The 21928-nt window shown below is 40.5% G+C and overlaps 1 protein-coding gene across 1 annotated transcript; it reads right to left on the bottom strand.

Annotated features, from left to right (window-relative positions):
• Positions 1-459: 459 nt before the first annotated feature.
• Positions 460-21433, bottom strand: LOC109201332 (immunoglobulin superfamily member 10-like). The gene is made up of 11 exons (XM_019356932.2): positions 21219-21433; positions 19766-20101; positions 17789-18121; positions 15858-16193; positions 14052-14384; positions 12670-13002; positions 11167-11508; positions 6193-6522; positions 4455-4799; positions 3385-3482; positions 460-1018 (listed from the first exon to the last, which is right to left on the bottom strand). The coding sequence occupies exons 1-11, from the start codon at positions 21286-21288 to the stop codon at positions 827-829; spliced, it is 3048 nt and encodes a 1015-aa protein (XP_019212477.1). The 5' UTR covers positions 21289-21433; the 3' UTR covers positions 460-826.
• Positions 21434-21928: the final 495 nt, after the last annotated feature.

Genomic DNA, 21928 nt, shown 5'->3' with positions numbered 1-21928 from the left:
GGTGGTTCCCAGGAACAACATCGGAAATCTCTATTAGAGCTAAGATACTTCACATGACCCTCAAGCTCCCAGGCCTCTGGTAGAGGACCCAAGCTTGAAGGAAAAACCCTCTGCAAAGGTGAGATGGGAATTTTTTTTTAGACCCCAGCCTCTGTGGATCTTGTGCTCAGAGCTTTTTCCTGCCCTGCCATGATTAGTGCCTCCCTTTCAGTCCAGCTTTGTCCAGCCACTGGTAGAACTTGTGGATACCACTTCTTCTATCTGACCAAAATGGTGCAGCAAGAGTACTGACAGGGACTAGAAAGTAACACTGTGAGGAAACTTGGAGTCATTTTTGACCATAATATGTCCTTCAATGCACATATTAAACAAATAAGTAAGACTGCTTTCTGTTGGATTTAAGTCAACCCTACTGGTAAACAGAAAATGTTACTGAAAGCAACCACACAGACACCAGTGTACATTTCACTTGCAAGGGGAGCATCAAGGAGGGCAGTGTTGCCACTCGCCTGTCCAGGCAACTCCAATTCCTGCATGTCCGCCTCACTCTTTAATTGATAATAGAGATTACACACAATTCAGTTCACCACGTGACAGTTTTTGGCCATGTCACCCACGTCACTTTGCTGCAACAGAATATAGTTAGTGAATGTATTAGCAATCATTGTACTCATCATTTATCTCATACATGGTGAAATGCATTCTTCAGACAGACAAAACAATGTCAACTGTACAAAAGACGTTATCTGATAATTCCACAAGAGCACACAGGTTTCCCACACAGGATTGACTCTCTTAATGACCTTTATCTGCCAGATTATGTACATTATTTTGCAAGCTTGCTTCTGTAGTCTGTAATCCGTTTCTCCACTCTAGGGTTAGGGGCAGAGCACGTTGTACACCCCTGTAGCCTTCCGCAATGTTGCTGCAGGATCACTTTCCACCTTTTCCATATTTCACTGTTGTTCACAATCTCCTCATGATGATCTGTAGGAAGCCAAGTGGTACAGTCCTCTGCCTTAATAGAACAGAACAGTCTGGTTTCTATTCAATTCAATTTTATTTATACAGCACCAACAACAGTTGCCTCAAGGCGCTTTATATTGTACAGTAGATTGTACAATAATAGATACAGACAAAAACCCAACAATCATATGACCCCCTATGAGCAAGCTCTTTGGCGACAGTGGGAAGGAAAAACTCCCTTTTAACAGGAAGAATCATCCAGCAAAACCAGGCTCAGGGAGGGGCGGGGCCATCTGTTGTCTGTTACCCACCAACTTGATAGCTAACCGGGGGTTCAAGGGTCACTCGAGCTGGTGAGAACAGCTAACTCCCGGCTAGTGATGGAATCTCTTTTCAGAGAACCGGCTCTTTCAGCTCGGCTCACTAAAAAGAGCCGGCTCTTTCGGCTCCCAACCGGCTCTTCAGGTTGTTTTGTTGCTTTAATTAATTTATTATTAACAACAATACAAAATTATGCACAAAAGGAATTACTAATGTAAAAAAGTGGTTTTATTTATATATGTGGTGGCCCCTAGAGACAAAGCACGTACAAACTCCAAAACACATTTCTAGCGTTAACTGAACTTCCAAAACAGAGCTACCTAGATCACTTAAATTACACAATTGAAAGGATCAGTGAAAGTGGAGATTTTTAAGAACTCCTGCCAGGGTGGAGATTTTCAAAAAACTCAGTTTTAAGTGTTTACATGTGGACAGAGATACTTTTCCAAAACTGCACGTGTAGACGGGATTAAAAGAACCCCAAAAAAAAACAAAACCGGAAAATCTCCAGTTTCAAAAATACCTGTGTACGCGTGAATGTATCGCCCGAGACAGCTGGTGACGCAAATCTGCAGGCTAAACCAACTCCACAGTCAGTCACATGTGGCCTACATGACCTGATGAGTGCCCAGCCCACGTAGATCACGAAGGCCGGATCCTCAGGAGAATGCAGCCCATGAATTTGGAGACCCCTTTAGTGTCTTTACACAGTTTTCAGTGTTCTTCCTGGCATTTTTGGTGTTCCCATAGCAACTGTCTGCCCTGTCATAATGAGTTTAACCTGTTTACATTTATTACATATTACATTAATAATGTATCCTAGAGGAAATAATGTTCAAAACAATAGGTATTCATGTATTTTTTAGTAATCGAGAAAATTTAAGTTAAAAATAAGGAATATAGGATTAAATGACCAGTTTTGTTTTTACATTATTTCGCTTCCTGCAACAAACATCAGGAGGTTGTCAAGCTTCACAGTACAGGATCAGCGAAATATCTGCAATACACGAATGTTAAATTTCATATAACTGTAAGCTCTAAGCTGTTAAACCGAATGAGATGGATTTTTTTAAGAGCGTTGACTCAAAAATTTTGTAACATCAAATAAATAAGAAGCTACTTTCAGCTGCTGAAAGGGTCTCTACCGTGAGCTGCTCTGCATGTATGTTTGGCAGAGTCACAGACAGAAGGAAAAAGTTTTATATTGATATTAAAGGGCTCTACTAACTTTAAACCTTAACGGACTTTATACAACCTTCCCATATGGAAAAGAAAAGATATATATATATATATAAATCTTATAAAGTTTGTATCTGTCTTGTGTGAAACTTTTATGAAAAGCATACAAGAGTGAAAACAGATATAAGATCCCTTAAAAATTATCTAAATGAAACGTGTATGTTTTGAATACTTACTAAAACAATATATGAAAGTAATGAGAAAGTGGCCACTTTCATGAGTAAATCATATAAGGCTTATATGATTTACTATATGAAGTAGGCCCCATGCAAGTCTTTTATAAGTTTTTTTCTATTTCTTTTCCATACGGGTTTAAACACCCACAATTTAGGCAACAGTTCTGTAGTAGCTGATTAATTCCTTAAAACTATCAGATTAGTTATTGATCATCTATAATCCACCAGACCTCATCTACACACAAAAAACAATAATTGATTCTGAGATTATAGCACATAAATTCATTCATGTTTGTGACACAGTTTTATCTCATGAACAGCCTGAAGATGAATAAACTGTAGTTCAGAGTCACTGACAGACAGCACAGACACACACTGTTGGTCTGAGTCTGAACATGATGATCATCAGAGACATCTGATGTCTACAGTCGTCTGCTGGATGTTCAGGATAGTTCATTTCCATCTGTCCTCAGATCGTCTGACTCACAGTTCAGATGTTAAGAATTAAGAGGCTCATTTGAACCTCGAGTTGGTTTATGTTTTCTGTACATCAAGAAACCGACAAACAGACAACAGCAGCAGGAGACTCAGAGTTCAGCTGTAAAAAACCTCAGACATTTCAAACATGCTACTAAAGAACAGAGCCACAAAACTGTGTTTTTTTGTAGATCAAAATACCAACAATAGCAAGAAGAAGCACAGCTGGAACAGTTAAACCAACGATCAGCCCAACAGATCCATCCTTCTTCCCTTCATCCTCTGTGTCTCCTCCTGCCTTACCTGCAGGTGAGAAACAGGTGTGAGGTGTCAGCTGTCAGGTAGGTGATGAGTGAAGAACAGAACAGAATCCATTTCCTCTTCTAATGCAGTAGATTAGGTCAAGTGTAAATTGTTCAAAATGTGAATATTGTGTAAAATCTTACATCCTAGAGGGATTTCTGAGCTCTTTAATTAAAAACAGATGCATATGATCTGACCAAAACTGTTAAAAACTGCTGCCATAAAAGAAAACCTAGCCAGGTTATACAGGGTCAAAGGGTGGTTGGAGCTTTGCTCAGCTACTACAGGGTGGAATGGTCGCCCGTCTCTCGCAGGGCTAACACAGAGAGACATGCAATCATTCACACTCACAGGCAATTTAGAATGGCCAGTTAACCTAACCCCACTAACTAAATGTCTTTGGACTGTGGGAGGAACCCAGAGTAGCCGGAGAGAACCCACACAAACATGCAAACTGCACACAGCAAGAGCCCAGCCTGATAGTGGAATTGAACCCAGCACTGCTGTGAGCCAGCAGAGCTACATACTATGACGCAACCATACTAGTTATTAAGAATCACATTTGTTTTTCAAAGTAACAAAAAATGTTAACTTAGACATTGCATTAGGGTTTATGTCTTTATGAATTTTACTCATTTGACTTAACCAGAAGGGGAAAAGAGAGAAGATGGGGTTTCACAAAGCCAAAAAAAAATAAAAATAAAATTCAAATAAAATAAATATTTCCTTCATCCAAAAATCTTTCATTGGTTTGGTACTTATTCGTTGTTGTTCTCCAAATGGCAGCTTTATGGCGTACACAATTTTGGTCAGATCATTTGTATCTTCTATCCACATTATAGGTAAAACACCGCATGAATCTGCTGCACTATTCAAACTGCTGTCAGACATTATCTACTGCACTCTGATCACATCACTCAGACCAGCTGCTTTCTACAAAGTCTCATCAACAACATCTTTAGAAACACTCACCTGGAGGAGTAACACTCAGTGTGACTCTACTGATGGGTTTACTGTCCTTGTGGTTTGTTCCTCTCATGAAGATACGACACTCATATGTTCCACTATCAGCGGTTGTCACATCCTTCAGAATCAAAGACACGTCTCCATCCTTCATCTGTCTGTCCTGTAGATCCACCCGGTTCTTAAAAGTTGGATGCTGGTTGTCTGTAACAAACAAACTATCCTGGAACAAAAGGACAAATTCTGGCTCCAGGTCAGTTCTGCTCCACTTCACAGCAGTGATCAAGATGCTGTTTGGAGCTCGACATGTCAGAGTGACGTCCTGTCCAGACTTAACCACAGTGGTTTTTTGGTCTAAAAGATGAAACAACAGAGCAGAGAGGTTAAAGGTCGGAGACTATAGATGTTTAAATCTATAGAAGATGTCGACAGGAACTAGGGAGACCACAGAGCTTTATTTGTATTTATTTGTAAAGTGTACTTCCTGAAATTCCTAGGTTTTAATATCAACACTTCTGGCTACCGTAATTCATTACACAGCATCTCTAAAATTAGAAATATCCTGTCTCAGAGTGACGCTGAAAAACTAGTTCATGCATTTATTACTTCCAGGCTGGACTACTGTAATTCATTATTATCAGGATGTGCTAAAAGCATATAGTTAGGGCTGGACCAGGTGACCCTGAATCCTCTGTTAGTTACGCTGCAATAGACGTAGGCTGCCGGGGATTCCCATGATGCATTGACCTTTTTTCACTAACTATGAGTTTATACACCTCTCCAAATAAATAGTTATTATTAGTCACCCTGGAGGTTTCTTCCTGTTAAAAGGGGGTGTTTCCTTCCCACTGTTGCCAAAACACTTGTTCATGGGGTCATATGATTGTTGGGATTTTTGCTGGTATCTTCGTGTTATTTATTGTAAGATCTTTACACAAAAGCTTTTTGAAACGGGTCCTCAGACCGCTTAACAATGCAGAGATAGTGAAAAGCATTAATTTGTGTATCTTCACACATATTAACTTGAGTGACATCTCATTCTTAAATTCCCAGGATTTAATATGATGCCAGCTCATCCTTAGCAGCTGTAACAGCCTCAACTCTTCCGTAAAGGCTTTCCACAGATTTAAGAGCGTGTTTATGGGAACTGGGACATTTTTCTGACACGCTTTGAAGCTGATAAATGTTTTGTGTCTGCACTAAGTACGTTTTCAACCGCCAGCTTCACCCCTCCCCTCCCCCTCCAGCTGTAGGCTTTAATATTGAGTTTTCCCACACATGTTTACAGACGAGTTAGAGAGCAAGAGAAGAAGAGACTGATTCATAAATAATAATAATAATAATAATAATGATAATAATAATAATAATAATAATAATAATAATGATGGATTGCATTTATATAGCGCTTTTCGGGGCCCTCAAAGCGCTTCACAATTCCACTATTCATTCACTCTCACATTCACACACTGGTGGAGGCAAGCTACAGTCGTAGCCACAGCTGCCCTGGGGCAGACTGACAGAAGCGAGGCTGCCATATCGCACCATCTGCTAATGTCTTTGTTTCTGCTCTAACCTTACCCAAACAATGCTGCTCTACAACTCTAGACTACCAGCCACAAAGACAACAGCTGGAGAAACATCTGTCTACCTCTGACATCCACCAGCTCATCCATACAACAAACAAACATCAACAACCAGGAAGCAGCTTCACCTCTGATCACACACACACTCAACTCTACTCACTCACCTGGAGGAACAGTCAGATTGATGATGCTGTGCTTCCATGAGCGTGTTTCTTCCATGAAAACACGACACTTGTATGTTCCATCATCCACACTTGTCACACGTTTTAGAATCAAAGACACGTCTCCATCCTTCATCCGTCTGTCCTGCAGATCCACCCGGTTCTTAAAAGATGGATGCTGGTGATCTGTAAAAACTCGCTCATCTCGGTACACAAGGACATATTCTGACTCCAGGTCGGCTCTGCTCCAATGTACAAATTTGATATTTTTATTTGGAGCTCGACATGTCAGAGTGACGTCCTGTCCAGACTCAGCTGTGATGGTTTTCTCGTCTGAAAAAGGAAGCAACACAGAGCAGAGAGGTCAAAGGTCAAAGTACAACTGTTCACTTCTACAGGGAGTGCAGAATTATTAGGCAAATGAGTATTTTGTCCACATCATCCTCTTCATGCATGTTGTCTTACTCCAAGCTGTATAGGCTCGAAAGCCTACTACCAATTAAGCATATTAGGTGATGTGCATCTCTGTAATGAGAAGGGGTGTGGTCTAATGACATCAACACCCTATATCAGGTGTGCATAATTATTAGGCAACTTCCTTTCCTTTGGCAAAATGGGTCAAAAGAAGGACTTGACAGGCTCAGAAAAGTCAAAAATAGTGAGATATCTTGCAGAGGGATGCAGCAGTCTTAAAATTGCAAAGCTTGTGAAGCGTGATCATCGAACAATCAAGCGTTTCATTCAAAATAGTCAACAGGGTCGCAAGAAGCGTGTGGAAAAACCAAGGCGCAAAATAACTGCCCATGAACTGAGAAAAGTCAAGCATGCAGCTGCCAAGATGCCACTTGCCACCAGTTTGGCCATATTTCAGAGCTGCAACATCACTGGAGTGCCCAAAAGCACAAGGTGCAATACTCAGAGACATGGCCAAGGTAAGAAAGGCTGAAAGACGACCACCACTGAACAAGACACACAAGCTGAAACGTCAAGACTGGGCCAAGAAATATCTCAAGACTGATTTTTCTAAGGTTTTATGGACTGATGAAATGAGAGTGAGTCTTGATGGGCCAGATGGATGGGCCCGTGGCTGGATTGGTAAAGGGCAGAGAGCTCCAGTCCCACTCAGACGCCAGCAAGGTGGAGGTGGAGTACTGGTTTGGGCTGGTATCATCAAAGATGAGCTTGTGGGGCCTTTTCGGGTTGAGGATGGAGTCAAGCTCAACTCCCAGTCCTACTGCCAGTTTCTGGAAGACACCTTCTTCAAGCAGTGGTACAGGAAGAAGTCTGCATCCTTCAAGAAAAACATGATTTTCATGCAGGACAATGCTCCATCACACGCGTCCAAGTACTCCACAGCGTGGCTGGCAAGAAAGGGTATAAAAGAAGAAAAACTAATGACATGGCCTCCTTGTTCACCTGATCTGAACCCCATTGAGAACCTGTGGTCCATCATCAAATGTGAGATTTACAAGGAGGGAAAACAGTACACCTCTCTGAACAGTGTCTGGGAGGCTGTGGTTGCTGCTGCACGCAATGTTGATGGTGAACAGATCAAAACACTGACAGAATCCATGGATGGCAGGCTTTTGAGTGTCCTTGCAAAGAAAGGTGGCTATATTGGTCGCTGATTTGTTTTTGTTTTGTTTTTGAATGTCAGAAATGTATATTTGTGAATGTGGAGATGTTATATTGGTTTCACTGGTAAAAATAAATAATTGAAATGGGTATATATTTGTTTTTTGTTAAGTTGCCTAATAATTATGCACAGTAATAGTCACCTGCACACACAGATATCCCCCTAAAATAGCTAAAACTACAAACAAACTATAAACTACTTCCAAAAACATTCAGCTTTGATATTAATGAGTTTTTTGGGTTCATTGAGAACATGGTTGTTGTTCAATAATAAAATTATTCCTCAAAAATACAACTTGCCTAATAATTCTGCACTCCCTGTATTTAATGAACCTCTGAACATTCAATAGGTCACCAGTGACCCACTGGGAGGGAATTTTAGCCTCATGTTAAACGTAGACAGATATTAAGAATGAGATCTGGCCTATCAACACCTACGCTCTGCCCATGATCAGGTACCCTGCTGGCCAAAGGAGATAGAAGCGACTGACAGTAGGACAAGGAAGCTCTGGACCATGCATGGAGGGTTTCACCTGAAGTCCAGCACTCTGAGACTGTATGCTAAATGGAAGCAAGGAGGCTGGAGACTAGTGAGTGTCAGTACATCAAGAAGATGACCCAAACCGACAATGTGTTCAGTGAATACCTCAGGCAGCAGAAACCCAAGAAAGAGTTGGAACCATCATGGAAGGACAGAACCCTGCACAGTAGTATTACTGACCGATAGAGGAGGTCGCAGATATGTTTGTGTGTATATATACAGTGGCTTGCAAAAGTATTCGGCCCCCTTGAACTTTTCCACATTTTGTCACATTACAGCCACAAACATGAATCAATTTTATTGGAATTCCAGGTGAAAGACCAATACAAAGTGGTGCACACGTGAGAAGTGGAACGAAAATCATACATGATTCCAAACATTTTTTACAAATAAATAACTGAAAAGTGGGGTGTGCGTAATTATTCAGCCCCCTGAGTCAATACTTTGTAGAACCACCTTTTGCTGCAATTCCAGCTGCCAGTCTTTAAGGGTATGTCTCTACCAGCTTTGCACATCTACAGACTGAAATCCTTGCCCATTCTTCTTTGCAAAACAGCTCCAGCTCAGTCAGATTAGATGGACAGCGTTTGTGAACAGCAGTTTTCAGATCTTGCCACAGATTCTCGATTGGATTTAGATCTGGACTATATATATATATATATAGATAGATATATAGATAGACAGATAGATAGATAGATAGATATATACACAAACACACAGGCTATGTCTACACTAGCCTGGATAAATTTTAAAACGGCGTATATGTCTGAAAACACTCCACGTCCACGCTATCATTTTCATGCATTTCATCCACATTGAAACAGCCAAATGTGAAGTGCAAGGAGATTCCACCTGCCTCAATTATTGTCTGCCGTTTATTTACTTTCCAACTCTTTGAAATGTGGCGGCAAAATGTTGAGGAAGAGCACAGAGTTTTTTAAATAAACTAACAATGAGGTGGAGTTGTGCCAGGGAGTAACACAAAAGTACAAAGTTGCAGAAGTGAGTGGGAGTTAAAGAATTTGAAGGAATGCTATCTGGAGCACGTACAAACTGATATTAACCATTAATAGGGCTGTCAAAATTGAGAGGAAACAAAACAACTGTTTTGTAATGTTCTACGCTATCTTGGTTTAATTGGTCAGATGACTGCATCACATGACTAAGATGTGTAATCGTTTTCGAAAAGGCTCCGGGTTTGCTGTCCACACTGCAACACAAAAACAGCGTTTTAAAATGTTTCTGCTCAGGAGAGCGTTTTCAAAACGCTCCGTTTCTCTTGACCGAAAATGCTGCCTCAGTGTGGACAGAGGGCCAAAATGGAGAGAAAAGGATGCATTTTCAAATAAAAACATATTAGTGTGAACAAGGCCATACACACACACTGCAAGTGTCGACTCGAGCCGGGTCGTAACACACACCCACAGCCAGAGCAAACCCTATCCGCACACACAGCCTGCACCCTCACTCTGGCAATCATTTTAACACTCTCTTTGGGACTGCAAGTAAATGCCATAGTACTTTTACCTATCCATACAGCCCCTTTCCATCCACTCTGTACTTGTGTCTCTCCATATAGAGAGTTGGAGACTTTGGTTCTCATTATATCTGTAATCCTTCTGCGTTTAGTCCTTGCTGCAGATGTCCTGTGTTTTGTCTTTACATGCTCAGTTCTTTTTTGTTTTATTATAACGATCTAATTGTTTTAGGCTATTTTTTCTGTATTCTATCTTGTTTCTGTTATGGTAAATGTACCGATTCGCATATAATGCTTTTTTACTCTTCCAGTGCTTTATAAAACATTTTCACTCATTCACACCCTATCAGCCAAGCATTTTTCCTATGCTTAAGTGCTTTCTATCTAACATGTACACTCCACTGGATGTATAATGGAACAGTTTGGGGTTAGTATCTTGCTTGAACCACCAACCTTCCAATCAGTAAATGACCTACTCGATGTTCTAAGACAAGCCACCCCATCATAATGCCTTCTTGTGAAGTCAGTCTTGTCTTTGTGTTTTTTTAACCTTTTTGTCTTTGTGTCAAGTCTGCATTTGTTTCCTGTGCTCTGTTTCTTCCTGTTTTATTTTGGTGACCGATTATCTTGTGCTTTGAATTTAGTTTTACTTTCATTTTATAATTAGTTTCAGCTGTTCTCCTGCCTGTTTCCTGTTCACACGCGAGTCTGTGTCTGTGTGTGTATATCTTGTTTTTCTCTTCCTTTTGGCACATTCTCTCTCTTCACTGTGTCCCTCTTTGTTATATGGTTTCCAAGAAGAGCTATTATTTCAGATTATTTGCTTCTGACTTTGTATTTTGTCACTGCTCAGAAAAGCTGCATTTTATTAGTTCACCCTTCATTTCAGAGTGCTGCACTTGTGGTCCAACACAACACAAGCTCCAACACGTTGAAAAAGACTGGACATCTCTCTCCCAATGTGCTGATTTTGGTCACCGACCATAGAGAAGGACATCTGGGACTATGTGTTGGCTTGTCTTGTCCGTGCATGCAACAAGTCAGGGAAACAACCACCTGCCATCCAAGGTCTTCCTATGCCAAGCCATTCCTTGTCTATCACAGTCATTGATAAATTTGTGTAATTTCCATGTCCAGCACATGCCATCTGATATAATATCTGATATTGGCTGATAGTTTATATTACAAGCCTTCTGTGCAACTACATGTATCGGCTGCCCTATTTAAACTGCTGTCAGACATTATCTACTACACTCTGATCACATCACTCAGACCAGCTGCTTTCTTCAAAGAACATCTTTAGAAACAAACACTACTCACTCACCTGGAGGGACAACCCTGAGGTAGATGCTGCTGATGGGTTTACTGTTCTTGTGGTTTGTTCCTCTCATGAAGACATGACAGTCATATGTTCCAGCATCATTAATCGTCACATCCTTCAGAATCAAAGACACGTCTCCATCCTTCATCTGTCTGTCCTGCAGATCCACCCGGTTCTTAAAAGATGGATGCTGGTTGTCTGGATCAAACTGCTCATCGCGGTACAAAAGCACATATTCTGTGTCCAGGTCAGCTCTGCTCCACTCCAAAACATCAATGTTGTTATTTGGAGCTCGACATGTCAGAGTGATGTTCTGTCCAGACTCAGCTGTGACGTTTTTCTCATCTGAAAGAGGAAACAACACAGAGCAGAGAGGCCAAAATACTACTGTTCACTTCTAATGAGGAAAGTCCACTGAGCTTTATTTCCAAATTCATGGTATGTTACACACATCATACCTACTGTATACTATACTTTAAAAACAATGTTTCTGTAATAAGAAACAACTAGTGGGTGGGGTGCTCACACTAATGTAATTCCACACCAAACTTAGAATAAAGTGTATCATCATTGTTTGGACAGCTTCAAATCTCTAAAATCAGACCCGGATCATATTTGATGGTTTTTCTGGTGTAGAGTTACAGGATTCATATAACGAAAACAGCAGCTCTACACCTATTACTCACATTTGTATATTCAGCATTGTTTATTTAGTCTTTTCTTGTATTGATTAAATTTTGTCTTACTGTTACCGAGGGTCTGTTAACCTGTTTACCAAGGAGATGCTCTGTTCCCACTGCTGTTTTGCAAAGGCATGAACCTCCTCAGCCAGATCATTAACAACAGTCGCTATGAATACTGACTATCATCATCAGCCAACTAGACACTGATTCAGTGATCCACACCAATATGATCTACAGTAAAGAAATCAAAATGTCATTCAGTCATTAAGACTGCAGAAGTGAAGTCGGATGGCAAAAAAGAGAGGGAAGGTAGCCAGAACACATGGGATGGCACGACTAGAAGGCAACATTGCAGATAGTGAGGACAGCTACAGGTATCTTGAAATCCCACAGGCAAACGATAACTATAAAGAGGACGCAACCCATAAATACCCGCAGGAGTCGGGTGAATGGAAAGAACAAGATCCAGCCAATTAACACCTATCCCCTGCTTCTTGTCCGTTACTCTGCTGGGATAATTGGCTGGCCAAAGGAGGAGATAAAAGCCACTGATATCAAGACAAAAAAGCTCATTGCCATAGATAGAGGGTTTCAACTCAAATCCAGCCCCCCAGACTGTATGCTGAGGTCCATGAGTACCTCAGAAAGATGGCCACAACTGATCACATGCTTAGTGAATACTTCAGGCAGCAGAAGCCCGAGAAAGAAGAGGAACAATCATGGAAGGACAGTATGGTAGTCCACCAACAGACAGAAGAAGTGGCTGGTATAGAAATACTATCACCCACACATGTTTACAGATGATTTAGAGACAATAACTCACTTAGAGAAATATTCAGGTTGATGATGCTGAGCTTCCATGAGCGTGTTTCTTCCATGAAGACACGGCATTGGTAGGTTCCATCATCAGCAGTATTCACATTTTTCAGAATCAAAGACACGTCTCCATCCTTCATCTGTAAGTCTTGCAGATCCACCCGGTTCTTAAAAGACGGATGTTGGTTATCTAGAAGATACTGCCCATTCCGGTAAACAAGTAGATATTCCGGCTCCAGGTCAGCTCTGCTCCAATGTATGAATTTGATCTTTTTGTTGTTTGGAGCTCCACATGGCAGAATAACACTCTTTCTAGACTCAGCTGTGATGTTTCTCTGATCTGAAAGATGAAACAAGACTGAGCCGGTCAAGGTCAACAAGACAGGCCAAAGGAATCAAAGTACAATTATGACTAGAATTGTTTACTTTGCATTAAACATCCAAAGTGTCAGAAACTACAAGATGTTAGCTTCCACAGAACAACAACATGTGCTGATAATAAGTGAACATAATGTGTGAGAGAAAGCAGCCTCTCATTATAAGACACTGTGAGTCTCTGCATGCTGCCTTTATGGAGCTACAGCTGTTTGTATACACTGAACAAAAAGCTTTGTAGCTGTATACTGACTCCTGACACTACAACACATCACACTGACACACACATTACACTTCTTCTTCGTCTCTACCATTTCTGGATCACTGTAGAGCTGGGCAATATCGTTATTTTTTAATAACATATCACTATTGTTAATGTTATGTTAGTGATTAAACTATTAATATATGAATCAAATCACTTTTGGATACCCTTTCCTCCTGTATCCTTAGCAGAAAAGCATCCACAAAGGATTATAGTTCCACCTCTGTGCTTGACTGTGTGGGTGGTGTCATCTGCCAAAATTCATACAGGCCTAATGGACTATTTTTTTTATTTTTAGCTATAAAATTAGAAAATAATTATAATCTTCTTATAGTTCTCGCTTTATCTTATATTCAAAATAACTACACTCAGGACAGGCAAGTGAGTGTTTTCACTTCATTAGCAAACAACGACGGTAAATCCATCACGTGGCTCCATCACATGCTTGTTAATTAGGATTCACTTTCACAGACTCACAACCACCAGCTTCACCCCTCCCCTCCCCCTCCAGCTGTAGGCTTTAACATTGAGTTTCCCCACACATGTTTACAGACGAGTTAGAGAGCAAGAGAAGAAGAGACTGATTCATAAATGTCTTTGTTTCTGCTCTAACCTTACCCAAACAATGCTGCTCTACAACTCTAGACTACCAGCCACAAAGACAACAGCTGGAGAAACATCTGTCTACCGCTGACATCCACCAGCTCATCCATAAAAAACATGAAAGCTGTGTCTGCACTCCTGTAACTCACCTGGAGGAACATTCAGGTCGATAATGCTGATGGATTTCCATGAGCGTGTTTCTTCCGTGAAGACACGACACACGTATGTTCCATTATCAGCAGTGTTCACATTGTTCAGAATCAAAGACACGTCTCCATCTTTAATCTGCCTTTCATGAAGAGCCACGGGATGCTTAGAAGACTCATTCTGGTTATTTGGAAGAAACTGCTCAGCACGGTAAAAAATGAGATATTCTGGCTCCAGGTCAACTCTGCTCCAACGTACAGCTTTGATCTTGTTGGCTGGGTTTTGACATGGCAGAATGACATTCTGGCCAGACTTAGTTGCGATGACTTTCTGGTCTGAAAGTGGAAATAACACACAGCAGAGACATTAAAGGACAAAGTACAATTATAACTAGAATTTTCTTCTTTACCCGAAGTACCTCTACTGGTTCATTTTGAAGCACAGTAGTGACTCTACTCTGAGCCCCTTTTGAAAGACTGAATTCTTCACCCTTCTTCTAAGGGAGAGGCTAATCACCTTTTGGAGAAATCTCATTTTTACTGCTTGTACCGCAATCTTGCTCTTTTGGTCACTACCCAGAGTTCATACCTTAGGTGAAGGTAGGGATCGTAGATTGGCCAGTAAATCGAAAGCTTTGCTTTTATGGTCAGTTCTTATAACTGCATACGCTGTCCCAATCTGTCTTTTAATCTCTCACTAACCTTTCTGCTTGTTCAATTCGGCAGCACCCCACCTCCACTGTATACCGTGTCAGTGGAGCACAATTTCACCTGACGATTGGCCAGAATTGCTTCGAGGCAGTCTGAAAATCTTGTTCCATACACCCACTGAACTCATCCTATAAATGAGTTTTTGCATTAGTTACTACCCAAGTCATGTTCTGCTTGGACTGTCAGTACCTTATCATCTGTCTTTGAAGTGCCACAAACTAACCGAGACTGATAGGATTCCTCCTTCAGCTTGATAGCTCCCTTCACCTCCACGACCTCACCTCACGACCTAGGATGCCCGGGTGCAATGTGCACGTGGGTGGACATCCTTCAGTTTGAACTTTGTGTTTGCTATGGACAAACTGTGCACAGGAGTCCAATAACAAAACACCACTAAGGTTCAGATCCGGGAAGCCCTACATGAGCACTAAAGTCTACCAGTAGGACGACCAAGTTACCAGACGGAACACCCTCAAGTACCCCACTAAGTGACCCTAGGAAGCCTGTGTGTTCTTAATTTTTAAGCTTAAACAATAGTTAGGATCAGTTTGCTGACCTAAAGGCACAGGAAAGAAACTCTCTTGTCCACTGGTGAGAACTCCAACATACTACTGCCTCTGCTTCTCAATAAGGACGGCTCTCAACTGGAATAGAGTCCAGTCACTCTCTAGGAGACTGGATCCAAGCAGGTGTAGCTCCCAGGTGTAGCCCCAGTAACCCTATGACCCTATGAAGGGTACACAGGTCCCTTGATTTTATTCTTTCCATAGGGGCACACTGAAATGCTTTTTCTCAAATTGCATGGGGAGATGCTTTCAGGGGGCAAAAAAACCCTTAGAAAACACAGCCCCTGGGATCACAGGGACACACAAATCACTCCACCATGATACGTGGCCATTCGCAGAGCGGTGCATTTTCGAATTTCTTTTTTTTTTTAGTCTCAGTGTTTATTTCAACCACTAATTTTGTATGGAGGGTATACATTAAAATCAAGGTTCAGGAAAATCTATACAAGTATAGCAGTTTTTCAGTCTGTTATATTTGCGATGCTGTCGTCTCAGACAACAGTGAAGCAGTGTTTGAACTGTACTGACTCACCTGGAGGAACACTCAGGTTAATGATGCTGATGGTTTTCCATGTCCGTGCTCCTTCTGTGAAAACACGACACTGGTATGTTCCCTTGTCAGCAGTGTTCACATTGTTCAGAATCAAAGACACGTCTCCATCCTTCATCTGTCTCTCCTGCAGATCCACCCGGTTCTTAAAAGATGGATGCTGGTTATCTGGAAGAAACTTCCCATCCTTGTACAAAACAAGATATTCTGGCTCCAGATCAGCTCTGCTCCAATGTACAAATTTGATGTTTTTCTTTGGAGTTAGACATGGCAGAATGACGATCTGTCCAGATTTAGCTGTGATGAAGTGCTGCTCATCTGAAAGAGGAAATAACACAAAGCAGACAGGTTACAGCGATCCAAGTTCAATTATCACTACAACTATTATCTTTAAATATATTGTTTATATTCTTTGAAATTTTAGGTTTTTTTTTTCATCATTGTGAATTTCATTTACAACCTAACATTTGTGTTATTTCCCAAAACATGAATGGAACGAATTCTATTGACTTTACAGATGCATTTTTTTTTCTTTTTGCACTGTTCTGAAATGTAAAAGTTTTGTAAAACATTTTCCAAGTGCTTCCATAACAGAGTAAAGGAAACATATTTAAACATTAGGTTTAAAACTTAATATTTTTAAACATAATAGTTTCCTTTTAAAAAGCATGACTTATATCTATTTGCATGCAATAACAGAATTATTTCAGAAAATAGTGCCATGGTTAATACTAAAAGCCCCTTAAAAATGGATCATTTTATTGAGCAAACCACTCCTGTGCAATCATGTATTTTAACTTTGTAACACTCAGTTTGTAAAATTTATAAGTTTATAAAATCAAATTAAAACCGAGGGTTTTAAATGGTAAATGGCCTGTATTTTTATAGCACTTTACTAGTCCCTAAGGACCCCAAAGTGCTTTACATATCCAGTCATTCACACACTGGTGATGGCAAGCTACATTGTAGCCACAGCCACCCTGGGTCAGCACAACTGAGAACGATATAGCAAGGGTAAACACACACACACACACACACACACACACACACACACACACACACACACACACACACACTTCGTATGAAACTATTAAGAAGTATGACAGTCTTGCGAATGCAAGATTTCATAAGACATAGCAGTAAAAACACAATAAACCTATTCGTGCACAGCTGACCAGAACCTGTCCAAATATAGATAATCTTTTGCTTGGCCCAAAAGCTAAATTTACAAAGCATACAACATGGTCAAGTGTCCTTTTGCAAGAGTGTGAAATCACTGATCAGTTATCATGTTAAACTAGGTTATAATACACCAAATATCACTTGGCGCTCAGAAGGTGTTCAAACTGTTCAAATGGGCATTCATCAGAGACAGGTGTGCGAGTCCCTTCCATACTGTGGTGAACCATAAAGGTGATTTTAATCAGAAGTTGGATGGTGATAAGGAGGCCAATATGAGAACAATTCTCAGAATTTCCAGGGGTATGAAGCATCTCAATATGGTATTTTTACTTGTTTATAACACCTTTTTACAGGAAGTTTGGAACTATAGGACCATCAGAAATGTGTGCAGTAACAAAACAGGCAGCACTGAAAGGAGCTCTAAGTGTTTGTGTTGTTCAATGATTTGTGCACAACAACAAAAATGGGACCTCTCTCATCCATCAGTCATCATGTGGACATTTTTCTGACACACTTTGAAGCTGATGGACGTTTTGTGTCTGCACTAAGTACGTTTTCAGCAGCTATGGCACCGGCAGGATTCACTTTCACAGACTGAATAAAAACGGGATAGCTGGATAAACATCTGTCTACCTCTGATTACCAGGTCAACCATTAAAAAAACATACAAGAAAATAAATAAATAAATAAATCACAGATCAGAAAGTAGTGTCTAAACTCTACTCACTCACCTGAAGGAACACTCAGGTTGATGATGCTGAGCTTCCATGAGCATGTTTCTTCCATGAAAACTTGACACTTGTATGTTCCATTATCAGCAGTGTTCACATCCTTCAGAATCAAAGACACGTCTCCATCCTTCATCTGTTTGTCCTGCAGATCCACCCGGTTCTTAAAAGATGGATGCTGGTTTTCTGGAAAAAACTGTCCATTTCTGTAAACAAGAAGATATTCTGGGTCCAGATCAGCTCTGCTCCAGTGTACAGATTTGATGTTGTTGTTATTTGGAGCTCGACATGTCAGAGTGACGTCCTGTCCAGACTCAGCTGTGACGGTTTTCATGTCTGAAAGAGGAAACAACACAGAGCAGAGAGGTTAAAGGTCAAAGTACAATTATGATCAGAATGATTGACTTTAAATATTTTGTTTATTTCCTTTGACATTTGAGTTTTTAGTCATGTTGGATTTAATGAACCTCTGAACATCCAGCAGGTCACCAGTGACCCACTGAGGGGGAATTTTAGCCTCATGCTAAACATGCAAAGTGTCAGAAACTACAAGATGTTAGCTTCCACAGAACAACAACATGTGCTGATAATAAGTGAACATAATGTGTGAGAGAAAGCAGCCTCTCATTATAAGACACTGTGAGTCTCTGCATGCTGCCTTTATGGAGCTACAGCTGTTTGTATACACTGAACAAAAGCTTTATGTGAAGGCTGTGTGCAGGCAGGAAAAGGACCCAAAAGTGCAGACAGTCTGAGACAAAAGGTGAACTTAAATACAGCTTTAATGCTGAACTCCAAACAGCACCAAAATTGAGACTCCAAGGTAAACTTATGCCAACAGACCACACAGCTAGATAAGAGTAGATCACAACACAGACAGAGAGAAACACAGGGCTTAAATACACAGAGGGAGCAATCAGGGAATGGGTAACAGGAGGGAAACACAGCTGGGGCAAATCAGGCCGAACGAGACAAAGGAAGCAAAACCAGACGTATTTATATGAGACACGGACTTTCAAAGTAAAACAGGAAACATAACAAAGAGACGCGAACTTGGGATACGGCTGACAGGGGAGACAGCAACTAGAGAACACAGAGACATAAACCATAAGTCAGAACTCTAACAAAGAAACCAAAGACTAGAAATGATAAATAATGTAATAAACTCAAAACCTCTGGGTCAACGATCCAGACATCCTAACAGTATACCAATGTAGATGTATAAAATAAACTAAACTGTCTAAATCTTCAAGTGTTACAGAAGAACACACTCAAAGTGGAAAATAAACTCAGTTCCAAATAAGTAAATTAGATATTTATCCAAAATAAAATGAAAACATTCCTACAAGTGTCCTCAACACAAATTCAAAAAACATTAAAAAAAGGAGAACATAAACAAGACTGACATATTCACCCAGCTCTAGTCCATATATGCTGTAAACTAATCAATCAATTAATACATTAAAAAAAAAGCCAAAAGAAGTGCAGTAATGGCTCGATGATGTGGGGAGTGAGGCTTGCATAAGAATTAGATGTGCAACTGAAAGTATGACAAATATTTTCAGCTGTCATATATACATATTTACATTGTTTGCGCAGGGGGAAAGGGTTAGGTTATCAGGAATACAGGAAGTCACTTTAATTACACCAGGGGCAGCCATCTGCTGGGACTGGTTGTTGGTGTGAGGAAAAAAACAGAGAGTACAGAGAAACAGTACAAAAGGCAAACTATAGGAGAGAGATCTATTTTAATAACTGCTAATAATTAAGTGACCAAGCAGCGTAAGTCTGTTACATCACAACTAAGGCATAGTTCAGGATGACCTGCTCCATCTACAGCTACAGTCTGGGAAATAATTATTTCATCCTCAGCTGAATTCCTGTGTTTGCCTTCTTAAAAAATGAGCAGTCTCTGTTTTTATGGTAGTAACATTATAATGGAGAGAGACAGAAAATCAAGCAGTGTCTGAACTCACTCACCTGGAGGAACACTCAGGTTGATGATGCTGATTGGTTTCCACGAACGTGTTTCTTCCATGAAAGCACGACACACATATGATCCAGTATCAGCGCTGCTCACATGCTTCAGAATCAAAGACACGTCTCCATCCTTCATCCGTCTGTCCTGCAGATCCACCCGGTTCTTAAAAGATGGATGCTGGTTATTTGGCAGAAACTTCCCATCCCAATAAACAAGGAAATATTCCGGCTCCAGGTCAGCTCTGCTCCACTGTACAAATTTGTTTGTATTTTTATTTGGAACTCGACATGGCAGGATAACGTCCTGTCCAGATGCAACTGTGATGGTTTTCTGTTCTGAAAGAGGAAACAGCACAGAGCAGAGAGGTTAAGGGTCAAGTACAATTGTTCACTTTTGTTGATTAGCTTTATATTAAAAAATTTAATTGATTAGCTTTTATATAAAAAAAACCAAAAAAATCACAAACCCACGTTTCAGTTGATTTAACACTAACAATTTTAAGTATTTAATACATATAAGTATAAAATGCTGTTTCTGCCCTCAGCCTTGTTGTCACACATTACAAAAGAAAATCTTTATAAAATAATAATTTACACAAACTAACAACATTAGGGCTTCACTGAGCTGGTCAGCACTGTTACCTGACAACAACAAGGTTCCTGGTTCTAACTGAGCAGTGAGCTCGGGCCTTTCTCTGCAGAGTGTACATGTTTTCTTTGCAACTGTGCTGGTTTCCTTCTGCTGAAACTGTAGTGGCTGCAGGTGTTACTGTGTACAGTCATTGTTTTCTCCGTATTAGCCCTGAGACAGGCTGGTTACCTGTCCCTAATGCTCAGATTCAGATAGGAGAGATTCCAGATCCCCTGTAACCCTGAACTGGATTAGGGGATTATCCAGTTATGAATTATAAATTATCCTGCATTGTTTTTTTCCCCTCTGTGAAAATCACAGTGGTCCTAAGCACCTTGAGGCAACTGTTGTTGTGATTTGGCACTATAATATTATCCATATCCATACTATCCCAACCATGTAACCAACAATAAAATTTTACTAAATTAATTTCACCAAATGTCCAGACCCTTTAAACGTAACAAGCAGAAACCAAAGATGGTAAATGGCCTGTATTTATATAGCACCTTAATAGTCCCTAAGGACCTCAAAGCGCTTTACATATCCAGCCATCCACCCATTCACACACACATTCACACACTAGTGATGGCAAGCTACATTGTAGCCACAGCCACCCTGGGGCGCACTGACAGAGGCGAGGCTGCCGGACACTGGCACCACCGGGCCCTCTGAGAGTTGACAACAGCATAAAATCTACATCTTAAATTCATACATGACTCTCATGTTAGTGCTCTTGGCACTAACATGAAATTAATTCTACTGTAGTTCTTACTCTTTATCTTAGAGGGAAACACTGTCTGATTTATAACAGGTAAACCTCACCTGCAGAGACAAACACGAAGACTCCGACAAACAGCAAAGTTAAGAATATCGACGCAGTCACAGCAGACATGTCCGTGTTCTTGAGTTCCAACGATCAAACTCTGTTTGTTATAGACAGCCTTGCATCAGCAAACAACAGAGAACCTGAGTTTAAAAACTTACATTTATGGTTTAAATAAAGCCAAAGGCCACTGACTGTGAGAACAAACTACTCGTGTACACACAAAGTCTCTTAAAGACTTTGTGTTAGAGCGACTTTTGGACTGTAGAATCATAAAGTGTTTAATAATTAACCAGGTGAAACTGAAAGTGATTTCTGAGTTTGACAGAGGATGATGGTAAACTGGGCGGTGGGTTCATTTGAGTTGTTATTTGATGATATGACTGGTTTTACTGGAACTGACTGACTGCCTGTTTAGGTCTGGACAGATGTCCATGCCTCATTTCTGGAAAGTTCTGACAAGGAAGTAACCACTGCGTATCAGTTGGAACTAGTAGTAAATGAGTCTTTGGCCTATAATCTGTCACACAGATCTTTCATAGATAATCTAAAGTTAATTTGAGGCCAAGCGAGCATTCCTGTCAAAAAGGAGGAGCCCCAATCAGTCTTTCTGGCAAAGTGACATTTATATTTCCGTTATTTGTCTGCCTTAAAAGGTGCAGTGACATTAAAAATATATTTTTTAACAAACATAACATCAGAGTTCAGT

Source organism: Oreochromis niloticus, linkage group LG3 (genome assembly GCF_001858045.2).
Source record: "Oreochromis niloticus isolate F11D_XX linkage group LG3, O_niloticus_UMD_NMBU, whole genome shotgun sequence".
In the NCBI taxonomy this organism is placed as follows: domain Eukaryota; kingdom Metazoa; phylum Chordata; class Actinopteri; order Cichliformes; family Cichlidae; genus Oreochromis; species Oreochromis niloticus.
This window is presented reverse-complemented; position numbering and strand designations above follow the sequence as displayed.